This window comes from Canis lupus, chromosome 15 (assembly GCF_003254725.2).
Source record: "Canis lupus dingo isolate Sandy chromosome 15, ASM325472v2, whole genome shotgun sequence".
NCBI classification, from domain to species: domain Eukaryota; kingdom Metazoa; phylum Chordata; class Mammalia; order Carnivora; family Canidae; genus Canis; species Canis lupus.
The window spans coordinates 10568371-10583809 of NC_064257.1; the positions used below are offsets into that span (position 1 = coordinate 10568371).

General features: G+C 33.4%; 1 protein-coding gene across 5 annotated transcripts in view; it reads left to right on the top strand.

Moving 5' to 3' along the window:
- Positions 1–15439, top strand: part of FAF1 (Fas associated factor 1) — a 460703-nt gene that overhangs the window by 321735 nt on the left and 123529 nt on the right. For all 5 annotated transcript variants that reach the window (XM_025420121.3, XM_025420122.3, XM_049094402.1 and 2 more), the window contains 3 exons: positions 1222–1348; positions 2319–2382; positions 3378–3459. In XM_025420121.3, coding sequence (XP_025275906.1) covers positions 1222–1348; positions 2319–2382; positions 3378–3459 — 273 coding nt within the window. The remainder of the gene's footprint in view (positions 1–1221; positions 1349–2318; positions 2383–3377; positions 3460–15439) is intronic.

Sequence of the window (15439 nt, forward strand, 5' to 3'; positions counted from 1 at the left end):
TGAACATAGTACAGATAGGCTTTTAGCCAGATATCTTGCTGAGACCCCCTTTTCATCCAAGACATAAATATTTGTCAGTATTCACAGTTTGGATGTTTTAGATCTCAGTATTTTTGAAATTCCATTCTTACCTAGAGATTAGCAGCTTAGTTCATATTTTGAAGTTGGTGTTTTTAATTGTAATACTTTAAATCTCAACTGATGTTGCTGAAAACAAAATAAACAGAATATGTTTTGTTATTGTTTTTCAAGATTTTATTTATGTATTTATTCATGAGAGACACACAGAGAGAGGCAGAGACAAGAGAAGCAGGCTCCATGCAAGGAGCCCAATATGGGACTCGATCCCGGGACCGCCCTGAGCCAAAGGCAGATGCTCAACCACTGAGCCACCCAGGCATCCCTAAACAGAACATGTTTATCAGTGCCCAGCATGTAGTAAATTCTCAACAAATATTTATTGAATAGAAGCACATCTCATATTTAATAGCCTGCACTTTACAAAGAGCTTTTTATATAGTATATTTCATATTATCTCCAATAACACTCAGAATAGTGTACCATATTCCACTAATGAAAAATTTGAGAACGCTTGCAGTAAGGATGTGGCAAGTTTGAAATAGAGATTACTGTGAGCTTTTTAAAAGACTCTTATAGCTTGCTTTGTCTTTGACCTCTCTGATTATAACCATCTCCACATTTATGAGCACTTAATTGTACACTATTTCTGGGGATAAAACAGACAAAAATCGCTGTCTTCATTGAGTTTGTAAGCATTCTTCATTTTCCTTCAGGTTCCAACCTGGTTTAGGGTTATCACAGCAAGTTTAGAAATATACATAAGCCTTAATTTCTTTTTTTTTTTTTTAAGATTTTTTTAAATTTATTTATTCATGAGAGATACAGAGAGAGAGAGAGAGAGAGAGAGAGAGAAGCAGAGACACAGGCAGAGGGAGAAGCAGGCTCCATGCAGGGAGCCTGATGTGGGACTCGATCCTGGGTCTCCAGGATCATGCCCTGGGCCGAAGGCAGGTGCTAAACCGCTGAGGCACCCAGCGATCCCCATACATAGCCTTAAAATGAAAAATTTACTCTAGCAAATGGATTCTTATTTAATAAAATTATTATAATACTTATATCCCGTTGTGATTACATAACTTATATTTTGGAATTTGATTTCCTAAAGTCAATATAAAACTAATCAGGACTTTTCTTAAATAGCAAAGCACCGATGTTCATATGGTTAGTGATAGCGATGGAGATGATTTTGAAGATGCTTCCGAATTTGGAGTGGATGATGGAGATGTATTCGGCATGGCATCTTCTGCCCTGAGAAAATCTCCAATGAGTGAGTATTAATAGCTCTTTGGGTCTAGCACTATAATTCTACTTCCTACTGCAGAAACTTATGAAGAACAATGAACTTAAAAATCTCTTATTGACTTTCCAGGTTTGAAGAGAGAAAATATAACAAGTAGACACATTATTCATTAGAACCACAGCCTCTTTAGTTTTGGTTTTATTAAGCTCGACAATTCCCAATGCTTATGTAAAATTCATTAAAAATGCAAGGGAATGAGTAACTTATGTTTCACATATGTAATTATTATGAGTTTCTTTACTTTAAACCTTGAGGTGGATAACAAATAACTATATCTTCTATGACTGTACTTGTTTCCCCACATCTTAGTGGAGATATCAGTTTTAAGAATAATATCATTTTTCCATTCACTGGTCCCACCTTTGGAAGGAAAAAAAGGGTAAACTAAATGTGCCATCCCCTTCTTTTTAACTTTACATGATATATAATCACAAGTGATACTATATGCAAAATTACCATTAAAATAAATCCTTAAATGGCTCATTTACTCAGTGAAATCAGGGAATTCCCTTGGGCACAAACAGATGTGATATTTACTTAAAATTGACCATCTTCCTTATAAATAAGATTGTTAAAAGAATTTGAGATCCTTTCTTATATAATTTAATCACAAGATGTCATTTTAAGAAAACACTGGAATCCTAATTGATTACTGACACATTTGAAATGCTTAGCCGGATTGTGTCAGTTGGCTTTCCAAAATTTATGAGCTTGGAATTTTTTCAAGGTTCCTTTTTAAGGTTTTATGTGATCTTCTAATGTATGTCAAGTTAAAATGTCTCCTCAAATATATCACAGAAGTTAAAATTTAATTTTATTTTCTCTTTATTGATTAAATATATTTCTTATATGTGGGATTAGATGTTATGTGGTTTGTTTTTTGTGTCTATTTGTTTTGTTTTTTTTGTTTTTGTTTTTTCTTTTGTTTGTTTTTTAGTGCCAGAAAACGCAGAAAATGAAGGAGATGCCTTATTACAATTTACAGCAGAGTTTTCTTCAAGGTAGGGTTAGGACATTAACTACATAAAACTGATGTTTTTTAATGCTACTGTAATTTTTATGGGGCAATTTTAATTATAGATTGTCTTTAATTTCTCTGTAAAGTATTCAAAGGATACATTTATCAGTTTATATAGTCCTGGTAGTTTAACACATATTATTCAATGTGGATAACTAGTAAGCCATTTATGCCACTTCAGAGATGTATTCATCTTATCTCTATATCTTTATAGAAATAAAATAAATGGATACTAATTAATATATTAATAATATATATCAATATATAATTTATGAGTCCCTATATTCCCAAAGGGACTAGGTTATAAGATGCTAATTTTTGGTATATCCTAGGATAAGTAAAATATCCTTTAAAATATTAAATATAAAAATAATTTTAAAATTTTAAATGTAAGTGAATTTTTTCTTTTAATTTTTGTTTTTGAACTGTTATTCTTAAGAGTCTAATTGAAATGTTTTATATGCATTAGAGATTCTTATAAGGTGTTTAAGTAAAGAAGATTTAAATTTTTAACCCTAAATTTTTGTTTTGTAAATGATATTTCTCTTTAGTTCTGGTTTCCAATGTAATATAATTTGGAAACTTTGCAAAAGATATAAGTTTTTCCCTCTCTGTTAGACTTCCAGAATAAATAAACTAATAAAATGAAAAGTTAAGTTTACTGTAAGGAAAATCTTAGGAAAGTAGATAACCAGGAATTCCTACTTATAAATGGCATGGTGTTTTGTAGCACTTATTAATAAGTCCATTTGCTAGATGTTCTTAAAATTACAATATTCTAACATTATCAATATAGGCCAAGAAGAACTCTATGAACTAATGAAGCTCATTCCCAAACCTTTAAAAGAATGTTTGATGTTTGGTTTATACTTAAGAGGCATTAGTCCCAACATTTACTTAAAAGATGCTAATTAGACTTGTGAAACTTTGAGGCAATTTGAAATGTATTTAAATTAATAGACATAATTTTTCCTATAGATATGGTGACTGCCATCCTGTATTTTTTATTGGCTCATTAGAAGCTGCTTTTCAAGAGGCCTTCTATGTGAAAGCCAGAGATGTAAGTGCAGTTTTATCTTTTCTGATTAAAAAGTGCATCCCATAGGTTTACCACCAGGCCTTAGGCAATGCTTAATGTTTTCTCGTTTTTTCAGATTGAAGACTTGATTTTGTTTGTGGTTCATCTACCAGCCTAATCTTCACCAAGATGCCCATTTCAGAGGAGCAATAGGGTGTTGCTGGCTCTTATAGATGGCCCTGTCAGACTCTGAAACAGGAGTTTTTTATAGGGGAACAAAAAGTAGACATGCTTAGAAGGGACTAGGCTACATGAGTATGTTCTTTTCAGTTACCTGATTGACAGGGTCTTGGTAAAGGATTTGTCTTTCAGTCTTTTCCCAAAATGATTCCAGCTAATAGGATATATTTAATAACTGCAATATTTTTATCTCAAAAGTCACTTTCAACAGCAAAAATATAGAAATGGGCATTGTGATCTTGAAGTCAAATAGATTGGCATTTATAGCAAGAATTCAGAAGGTCCATTTTCACCAAGAAGATTCTAAGTAATCACTTTGTTTATATGTTGACCCAGTAGTAGAGACCTTAATAATCTGGCTCCTACCTTATCTGCACAGTTTTAGCTCTTCCCATTCCCTATTTTACACTTAATAAATCTAGCAATGATGTTCCATTTGTGTTTCCCCATAATCTTACTCTTTGTTCATGCTTCTCTGCTATAAGGAATGCCTTCATTCTGCCCTTTACCTGGTTACCTTCTACTCTTCCTCTGAAACTTAACTATCCCTGACTCTCCCACTATCCTCACTATTGTGCCTACCCCTTAGTACTTTTAATAATACCCTCTGCTTGTCTTACTGTTACATATAACATATTGCTTATCATTCTCTATTCTCTATATACAAGTCTTCTGAAGAGATTTGATTTTCTTTTTGGCAGTGACTGTGTACCTTACATCCCTATACATACTAAATACTCTAATGAATAAAGGATAAAAGAGTGGGAAGGAAGAAATAGTGTGTAGATGAAGTAAGTAGAGGGAAAGTTATTTGACTTGAAGAGGGCAAGGAATTTTGAGAATAAAATGCAAGGATGCCTCTGAAATTTCTAGTTTCCTGTTTATCTTAAACTCTGGCATAAAGAAAATTTGATTTTAAGCAAATTTTAAAAATTGACAATAATCAGTGATCAAACTTAGAGCAATAATAACAGTTTAATAAAGTGAAATAAGAAACAAATAGTTTTTTACCACAAGAATAGTGGAATTGCCCATTACAAATGCTGTGCTAATCTATTTTTTAATTATTAAATTTATATAAAATGGATGTTATTTTTGAATAAGTATTTACAATAATATATGTTTATAGTTTCCAAAATGCAGGTTTATGGAAAATACTGAAAAGCAAAAAGAAAATATTCTAACACAGATTAACAATTAAAAGTATGATACATACTCATTCTTTCCATATTTTTAAATGTATTTGATGAATGTTTTTATGTATATTTAATATTACTGAGTCATGTTATAAACCTGTTAAGATAGTTTATTTTCATCTTTTAATATCACATGGTCATTTGCTTAATTATATTTTATAATATTTAACCTTGTAGTAAAACAATTTTCAATACAGGAAAAGTAAAAAGAATATTACAATAAACACCTAAATCCCATATCCCTAGATTAAATAACTAATAACTTTGCCATATTTGCTTCTTCTATTTGCAGGCATCCCAAAGTTTTAATGGAGATAAAAGCCTTAACTTAAAAGTTTAACTGCCACACATTTATAAAAGAGTAGCATTTGAAATGTGATTATTTACATTTTTTACCCTTACTTAGGTTTGTGATTTTGATGAATTAGTTTTTTATGACAAATTTTTGTTTTAGTTCTTCTCTAACTGAAAATGGCACACATTGACAGGAACAGAAAATAAATATAAAATCTATCATTTGAAATATATAAAAATAAATATAAAAAAAGTTTCTCGTGATTTTTTAAAGTTTGTAGCAGTTAAATTTTTGAAATGATTAAAACTTAAAACTGCATGAAAATATCTAGAATATCTTTTTATATTCAATATTTTTGTTAAATTACATATCGTACACCTAAAAACATCTATTTGTAACAAAACATCACATGTAACAAAATTAACAGTAATTCTCTAATATCATCTAATATCCAGTACATATTCAGCTGTCATATTGACATATTCATATACCAGCTGTCTCCAAAATGTCTTTTTAACTATTTTTTTGAAACCACAGTCTACTCAAGGAACACAAATTATATTTGGCTGTTAGATTTTTTTTTTTTTTTTAGGATTTATTTATTTTGAGAGAAAGAGTGTGTGAGAGAGCATGTTGGAGGGAGGGGCAGAGGGAGAGAGAGAATCTCAAGAAGACTTTGGGGGAAGAGCCCATTGTGGGGCTCAGTCTCACAACCCTGAGATCATGACCTGAGCCAAAATCAAGAGTCTGACGCTTAACCGACTGATCCACTCAGGCACCATGTGATGGTTAGATTTCTTAAATCCCTTTAAACAAGCACCCATCCTCCCTGCCTTCCCGCGCCCCCATAACATTTGCTTTGTGAAGAAATAATCTAGATGGCTATTTTATACTGTTCTAAATTCTGGATCTGTATAATTGCTTCCTTGTGGTATTATTTAACTTCTTCTTCTATCTCTGTATTTCCTGAGAAGTGGATAGTAGGTCTAAAAGCTTTATTATATTCAGGTCAAAATTCTTTTGTAAGACTGCTTTGTAAGTAATACTGGCTACTTCATTAAAACAGGACTCTAATGGTTATAGAATCTCTCCTTGTATGACCATGCTACGATATTTAAACAATCCTCTATTTGACATAAATATAGTTGAAAGTAGTTGAAGTAATTGGAAAATGTTAGGGACTTTGTGACTTAAACTATAGCTCCCAAATAGGAATAGATATCTTTTATTTTTTATTATTTTTTTCTTTTTAATTTTTATTTATTTATGATAGTCACACAGAGAGAGAGAGAGGCAGAGACACAGGCAGAGGGAGAAGCAGGCCCCATGCACCGGGAGCCCGACGTGGGATTCGATCCCGGGTCTCCAGGATCGCGCCCTGGGCCAAAGGCAGGCGCCAAACCGCTGCGCCACCCAGGGATCCCCATAGATATCTTTTAAATCCCATTTAAAAAGCTACCGTAAGATATATTATGTATACCTTAAATATTATAACTTTAAATGAAGAAACTTGTGTAAATATACAGTATATAATAGACAAAAGAACTTTTACTGTGTTATATAATAAATTGGCATTTGATGATCCCCAGAGGAGAATAAATTCCTGCTTATTTAACTTGTAGATATTTCTAATGAAACGGTTGTTTGCCTTTGATGAGGGTCTTAGTATTTTAACAAATGAAAGTCATTGGTTCATGTAATTAAATGTTTTGCTTCATGTTAGATTTGTACCGAAATCCATTGACCTCTTTGGACTCCTAAATTGTTTTTATCTTTTTCCCCTTGTCCAAGACTTTTTTTTCATTTCTCTTTACAAGTCAAAGAACAACAGTTCATGCATTATTTACATTACTGTAAACTTAAGTAAAACTTATCCAGATGGTGGATAAATTATTCAGAATTAAATCTAAGCAGTTACATTTATTATGACCATCAGCCAAGATACATACATATATGTTCTTTACATACTTATATTTATATATGTGTGTGTGTATATATATATATATATATGTCCTTATATATTTGTGTGTGCCCTTTTAATTAGAACTATGTATGCATAGAAATAGTACTACTACTACAGATCTGTATGGTGCTGTATGGTTTATAGAGCATTTTTCCTATATGTATCTCATTTGAACTTAGGGACATATAATATCAATATTCCCATTGTATAGATGGGAAGCTCAGAAACACAACACAACTTAACCAAAAGCACATCAGTAGTAAGTACTAGAGTCCAAATAAGAGCCCAACTCTAACACAAGTAAGTATGATTTACATTGTATCACTATATTTCAGTTTTCAACAGTAACTACTATACTGCAGGATTCAGTTATGGAAAAGAAGTTTCATTTCTCCTTTTCAGATTTCACATTAGAGAGTTAAAGCAAATCTTTTTCAATATTATTTTTTAAAACTTGTGAGTGAATCATTTTTAAGAAAACAGTTTGCTGTTGTTCACATATTTGAAAAGCAAGTGTGACCAATACTGTGGCATTCTGACTAAATTTCTTTCATCTTAAATATCACATGTTTAATTTAAACTGTGGGAGGCACATTAATTTTACCAGGGCAACAGATGAGCCTCAAGCACCAGCATTCTTCACTTGAAGTGAGAAATTGAGTTCCAAGAGTAAATAAAAACAAGATTGAAGGTTTAAATCCTCTGCTAGGCTTTTTGAACTTATATACTCATTAAATGTTTATTGGAGTGGTGGGATTACAAAGGATTTGGGGAGCTTCATCAACTGGTATATAGTTAATCACTAAGTAAAACACTACATTTGATAAAGTGTTTCTCACGATGCCACATTCAATCCATCTTAATGAAAACTGCTTCAAACTGATTTTGTTTGAGAGCACTTGGTGATGAGAGTGCCCATAGTTCTTTCTTCCTTTTTCATGAGGAATTTAAAACACTGTCCAAAGCAGAGCTCCAACTTCAATAAAACAGGTATTCTAAGGTCTTGTGTTTAAGTGTATTGTGACAGAGTTTTGACTTCTGGCAACTGGTCCATCAGTTTTATGTCTCCTCTCATGTTCACTCAGTTGAGGGCTGTAAATATTTATCACACAATTGCTAAGGACCTGCAATAATAGAGCTTCCTTGCCCTTGAGATGCTCATAGTCTAATGGGGAAAGATAAAGCAACAGATTCATATAGTATACTATGCTGTAGAAGCAAAGAAGAAAGGTACTTCATCTACCTTAGAAAGTTTAGGGAGATTTCTTGAGAAGGTGTATCTGAACTGAATCTTATGAGTCACACTTAGCCAAATAGCAGAATTCTAAACAGAAAAAAAAAGGTCAAAAGCAAAGGCAAGATTAAAATGAGAGAACTACAACCAAAAAATTAAGATCAAGAGTAAAAATGCAAGATAGAGAGTTGGATTGCAAGGCATGAGGCTGGGAAGATCAGCAGGGGCCAAGGCATGGAAGGGGCTGGCATTCTCTGGCATTACCTGTCATTTAAGAGATATTTATTGAATAAAGCTTGTATTTCATCTTTAGATAAGTGAGAGCCAATGGTTAGTCACTGTAATTAAGGTTGCAAAAGCATTAGCACCGGCCACACCATGATTCCCTAGGAGTTTCTTAACAGACTCTTTTTCTCCTTCTAGCTTCCCCACCTCTCATTCTTGCTACCTTTGAATTCTGTACAAAACAAAAAGTACACTTATAGAATGATTAGACATTTGTAGTAACTAAAAATCAACAGCAATAAAAATCTCAGTGCCAGGGTTTATCTCCCATGTGAAGGATTGTTCCTTTCCTAGCATCCCCTTGGGAGACTCGGCTTTGATATCAGTAATCCTGTTATATTTCCTTAAATCTTGATTTCAGACTTAGTGATGTTTCCAAATATTACATGTAAGTTAAGGAAAGCAGTGCTTAATTCTTAAATTCTCACTCAGTAACTCTGTGGCCCCAAACAAGTAATCAGCCTATTTCTAATCTCAGGACAAAAAAAAACAAAAAAAAACAAAAGGGAGATAATAATATGGTTTTTTTGAGGATTAAATTAGGATGCTATCCATAAATGCACCCAGCATCATGGCTAATGTGCTGTGAAGCAGTTTTAGACTAATTTGAGACATGTTTGTAAAATAACAAAACTGATTTATTCATGCAATTCATGAACTAATTCTAAGAACAGTTCCAGAAAGGAATTTTGAGAACCACTATGAGCATTTATATAGCACTAAGTTCTTTGCTTTAACAATATTTGCCATCAGTTTTATTTACATTTACTTTTTAATATCAGGTTATTTTAAAATAGTGCTGTTTCTACTTTATCATGTTAAAAAGAAATCTAATATCACTGATCTATATTTTTTAAGAAAAATAAGTTCTACACAAATCTGAAGCCATAGCTATAGTGATTGAGTTCTAGCCCTCCATTATCCAAAAAAAAAAAAGAGACAAACTTATTTGTGCTTTAGAGAATATGCCCAATCTGTTCATCTTGTCTTTGTTTTCTTTTCAATTTAAATTCCTTAAAGGCAGACATTGTCTCCAGAGTAATTTTATATGACAGCTATGACAGCATCCTGCATACGTGGGAGATAAGAACAATGATGCTAATATACTTTGTTAAGTATGTCCATTCTACAAATAAATTATTTGTTGTAAAAAAAAGAAAATAATGTAGGTCCATTTAAAGTAAAAAACAAGTTACCACATAATCTGAAGCCTGAAAATAATCACTATTAAATGTTATTTTACTTTTAAATGTGATTTTTTAAAAATCTCCAAATATGTATATCAGTAAAAAAGTTGACATGTTTTATATAAATTAAACCATATCAAATATGCTGTTCTATAATGAGATGTTCCCACTAAACAGTATATTGTTAGCACCATATTTTGAATTTGCCTCTAATTCTCCTGAGTTATATCACAACCTCCTGATTAAAATTCTAAAAATTTTTAGTGTCCATAGTTAAATGATTTTTAATTAGTTAAAAATTTAATAAATTACTTTTAAGATATGCTGCTTTGTAAAACATTCTTCTCAATGTACTACTACTTGGGATCCCTGGGTGGCGCAGCGGTTTAGCGCCTGCCTTTGGCCCAGGGTGCCATCCGGAGACCCGGGATCAAATCCCACGTCGGGCTCCCGGTGCATGGAGCCTGCTTCTCCCTCTGCCTGTGTCTCTGCCTCTCTCTCTCACTGTGTGCCTATCATAAATAAATTTAAAAAAATATCCATGTACTACTACTTACCATCTTTTTGAAAACAATTTAAGCATATTTGAAAAGCAGTATAGGTGAAATTTATTAAAATATCAAAAGCAAGGCTGATTTCCATTTATGGGCTTTATCTATATTTGTATCATTTCTCCCAAAGGACCTTTCCTGGCCCTAGAATGTATTTGTTATTCATATTACTTGTTTTAAAAGGATTAAAAGCTAAGGTAGATCTCTATAGTATTTCAGTTTTAAATTCAAGAAATCTGTTTCATATCTAATCTTAAATGTTAAAAATAAAGAGGTATGGTACAAAGCGTACTAATCAAAATTCTTATATTTGAGTTCCGGCTTTTCGTTTACTAGCTATGTCCTGTTAACCAGATTACTCTTCTCCTCTGATCATCAATTTCTGCATTTGAAAATTTGTGCTGTAATACCCCACAAGATTGTTTAACAAGAAATTAACATATGTAAAACATCTTTGAAATGTATGTGAGACATCTTAAGATTGCTTATAAGTAGGTGGACATTGAATAAATCAAGCAAATTTGGATTGAAAACTAGGCCTGAGACTGAGCTATGTAAGCCTCCATTTTACTTTCTCTGAAATGGAGCTAAAAATATCTTGGCAATTAACCCACCTTGGAAAATGAGCCCTTACATTAACAATAACTAAGTTATTCAGATACACATGTTAGAGAAGAATAGGCTGTTGAATTGGTATGTATGGTACTTGTAATGGAGCAGTAAAGGATAGGGCTGAAAAGTAAAGAAGTAGACAGGGTCTACCTTCATTATGGAAATCCCTGAAGTCCAGCTAAAGATTTTTGTTGTTCCTAGGCAGTGGTTAGCTTTGGAAAGTTTTTGAAGAAAGTGACACTGTCAGACCTGTACCATAGATATAAGCAATGTGGTAGTAGTTTATAGGATAGATTAGAGGGGAGAAATTCGTGGCAGTGAGACTGAACAACTGTATACATTTATGTATGTTATAATTGTGGAATGTCCGGCACTGGCTAGAAAATCATAGTATAGTAATAGCACAATGTAGTTCACAAACTTTTTGCCTCCTGAATTCACAGCCTGTTAGCTTTTGTGTACCTTTTTATACCTATGTATTTTCTAGTATCCTGATTCTCCCACACCCTCCTTGAAGTGCCTAACAAAACTGAAGAGAACAATTCTGCTTCTGCTTCTGACGTAGACCTGTGCTAATGTGTTCTGGACTTTCTTTTATGGAGCATTTCAATAGAAACTATTGATTTTATATTTCTATATAAAAACTGTCATTTACAGTCTTTTAAGGAATTATATTTACAAAAGTATTTCTGATGTTAAGTAGTGCATGGTATCTGTATTAAAGATATTGGAAACTTAAATTTTTCTAGCAAATACAATTATGAAGAACTCCAGAAATCAGTAAGACAGCAACCCATTATAGGTAAGCAGTACAAGCAGGTACTTCACAGAAAATATGAAAAGATGCTTTGTATCTTCCATAATACAAGAAATACAGATTAAAATTACACTAATACTTTATTTTCACATATCATAATAGCAAAAATTTTTTGCATGTGTACCTAAGCATATGAGAAATAAGATAATTACAATGATACTTCTTATAGCATGGTTTATAATATCAAATTGGAAATACTTTAAATATCATTCACACAGTGGAATACTATTTGACAATTTAAAAGAATGAAGCCACTTTACATATGTTAATGTGGAAAGATGTTCAAGATACTCTGTGAAGTGAAAAAAGTGAGATGTGTAACAGTGTGTATATCTCCTTTTGTGTTATAAAAATAATGTGTGTACATAGATTATAAAAAATGCAAAATACATAGACCAACCACCTGCTATGACTTCAACCATCCTGGGTTTCAGATATATGTAACATGGCACACAGAGCATTTCAGATAGATGTATACTTCACTTTTACAAATCCCAGTAGGCTATCCTCTATGGGTTAAATGGAGTGGACCACATACTCTCCCTTCTCTGTGTCTTCTTTTGCCTTCATGCCTACTTGGCCTTTCAAAAACAGGGTCCCCTCCTCTCTTCTCACCAACCAGATGTACAAGATGGAACTTTCTGAATGGCCGGTGAGGTCATTTGCATTAGGCCAGTGTTACTTACAGTCCTTTATAGTGTAATTCAGGGCCCATTGGAAGCTGTGAGTGTCTTATGGGCCACAAACAAGTCCATAACTGTATGTCTTTTCTTTAGATCTTCTGGGTTAATAGTACAGTTCCATGCACTAGCATTTTTATGTATGTCTAAGGATTTCTTTTTTTTTTTTAAGATTTTATTTATTTATTCATGAGAGACACATAGAGAGGCAGAGACATAGGCAGAGGGAGAAGCAAGCTCCCTGCGGGAAGCCCGATGCAGGACTCAGTCCCAGGACCCCAGGATCACCCCCTGAGCCAAAGGCAGACACTCAACCACATAGCCACCCAGGCATCCCTGACTAAGGATTTCTAATAGTCTATTGTAAGAGTTAAGATTGGGTTTGGTTCTTGTAACACAAAAATAAAAATTAATAGTAGCTTAAATGAAATAGAAGTTAATTTCTCTATTCTCTTCAAGAAGTTCAGAGGTAGTCTGTCCAGGCCTGGTATGGTAGTATTACAGAGTCAGAAATTCAGGTTCCTTTTATCATTTGCTCTCCTGTGTGGTACAGTTCAGGCTATGTCATGATTCTGGATGACTACAGGGGATTGAACCAGCACTTCTGCTTACATTAACCAGAACTTGGTTACAGAGCCACATTTGTTTAAATGGAGGCTGAGAAATGTGTTCTTTATTTCAATCAGCCATTAATCCACCTTAAAATAAATATGTAAGAGATTTCCTCATTAAGGAAGATGTGGGAAATATTTAGTGACGATTAAGTTTCCACCATTCCTATTAAATGAGTAGTTAAAAGCTACTACAATTCTATATGCTTAATTTGTGGGTGGACATGTTCAAAATCATTAGAATTCTTGTGATTATTATCAATATATTTTAAATTAAAAATTACTGTTAATTTATCTCCAGTTCTTTATTGCTGTGGTTCCCCCACCCCCTGAAGTATGGAAATGATGAGATCAATAGGCTATGTATGGATCCTTTCTCTCTTCCTCAGCAGTCTGAAATTAGGACAAGGAAGTGTTTGTGTACCATTGCCTTTCAAAGTGTGTACCATGTTCTTCTACCTGTTTAACAGGCCAGTGGTTAACCAGGGTAGTGTTATTCCTCTCAGAAGAGAAGATCAAAAAAATCCTGCCTGCATTCTTATGAGGCTGCTTTTCTAGTCCTTGGTACTGCTTCTAGGTGTTCACTTGGAAAACCAATGGGATGAGATCTTTGATCTGGCCTGAAACTGCCTACTTTCTTGCCTCTGCCATAATCCCTCTCCCAGCCTCCCCAAAAGCTTGCCTGCCTCTCTCCAGTTAGCTGTAGTAGCCCATCACTTGAACTTCTAATTTCCTTATTTGTAAAAACTTTAGTCACATGTTATTTTCCTCAAAAATATTTTATGACCTGAGTATTACAGTCTGAACAATGAAAACTGATAAAGCTCTGTACCCAATGAACATTTGTCAGCTTATTTTATGAAGAGAGTTTGGTTTTACTTTAGGGTTTTTATGTTTGTTTAACCTGTGACTTTCATATGAGAATTATTTTTACATGAGGCTCAACGACATTTGCATCCTTAAGATTTCAGAGTGCTATCCCAACATTTCCTTCAGGAAGTGAGAGGAAAAAGACATCATCCTGGCATCACCTCACCTTCAATATCTGGCTGTCTCCTTTTAGAACTTCTCCAATTCGTTGCTGCCTATCGGTCCCTGAATTCAGCTTTGGAGCCAAAACTCCAGAGTGTCAACAGTTCTTTCCACAAATCAATCTACACTGATTCTTCACTCTTTAAAACTTACTAGCTTGGAGTTTTTTGAACATATCAGGCTACTGACATTACTGGGCATTACCAAACTTTTCTCTTTGCTTCTTCTCTTTTTCATTCTTCTTTTTTTCACTGTCATCTAATTTTAAAATTTAGCTCAAATCAAAGATAAGTTAGTTACTATATCCTGCTTTTAAAATTTAGCTCAAATATTCCCTTCATAAAGAAGCAGCCAATCAGTGTGTGTGCTTAGACCCTAGACCACCTCTATACTAACACTGAAGTTACCACTCCTACCTAGACAGAACGTTGAACTTTTGACCTCCAGAGCTACCTGGCTTCCAAAGCACAAAAAAATGAAGTAGTTTTTCCAAGGTCACATAGCTAGGAGATGGCAAAGCAGGAATTTGAACCAGGTGGCATGGCTTCATGCTGCCCTGCCTCTATTCTCACCTTGTACTTACGTTGAGTCATGGTTGGATGCTGGGCTAGGTCTATGAACGTTCATATATAGGAATAGGATTATAGAAGTGAGCAGTGTACTGGAATGATCCTAATTGGAGCCTGGTTTTAAGACAATAAATAAGACACTGTAAGGGACATTTTGAGGTGGTTGGGGATATTTGAATTTGGACTTTATATCAGATGATATTGTAATAATATTAAATGTCTGAGGCATGATAAAAATAGTATGGTTGTGTAAGGAAATGTTCTTGTGTCTTAGGAGACAGTCCCTGCAGTATTTAAGGTGGAGGTGTCAAGAGGTGTGCAACTTTAAATGTTTCAGGGTAGGAAGCATACGATGAATGATAGAACAAATATGGCAAAATGTTAGTAAATGATAAATCTAGATAGAGGATAACTGAGTGTTTATTGTTGTATCAGTGTATCGGGTCTTTGTATTCATAAACCATTCCCAAACTTAAAACAAAAACAAAAAATAGTGATGTGATTCTGGTAATGATGGTGATGATAATCATGATAAAAAAAAGGAAGAAAACAGAAATAAAGTCAGGTCCCAATTTATATAAAGGAAATTATTTTGTTTTTAATGTATTTTAAACTGAAAAATTTTAAAATCACCAAAAACCAAAATTTTACTGAAAAATTTATGAACCACCATTTATAGAAATTATCCTATCAACCATAAATTATTGAAAACACAGATTATGGATGTTCTGGTACTCAAAAAGAAACAAG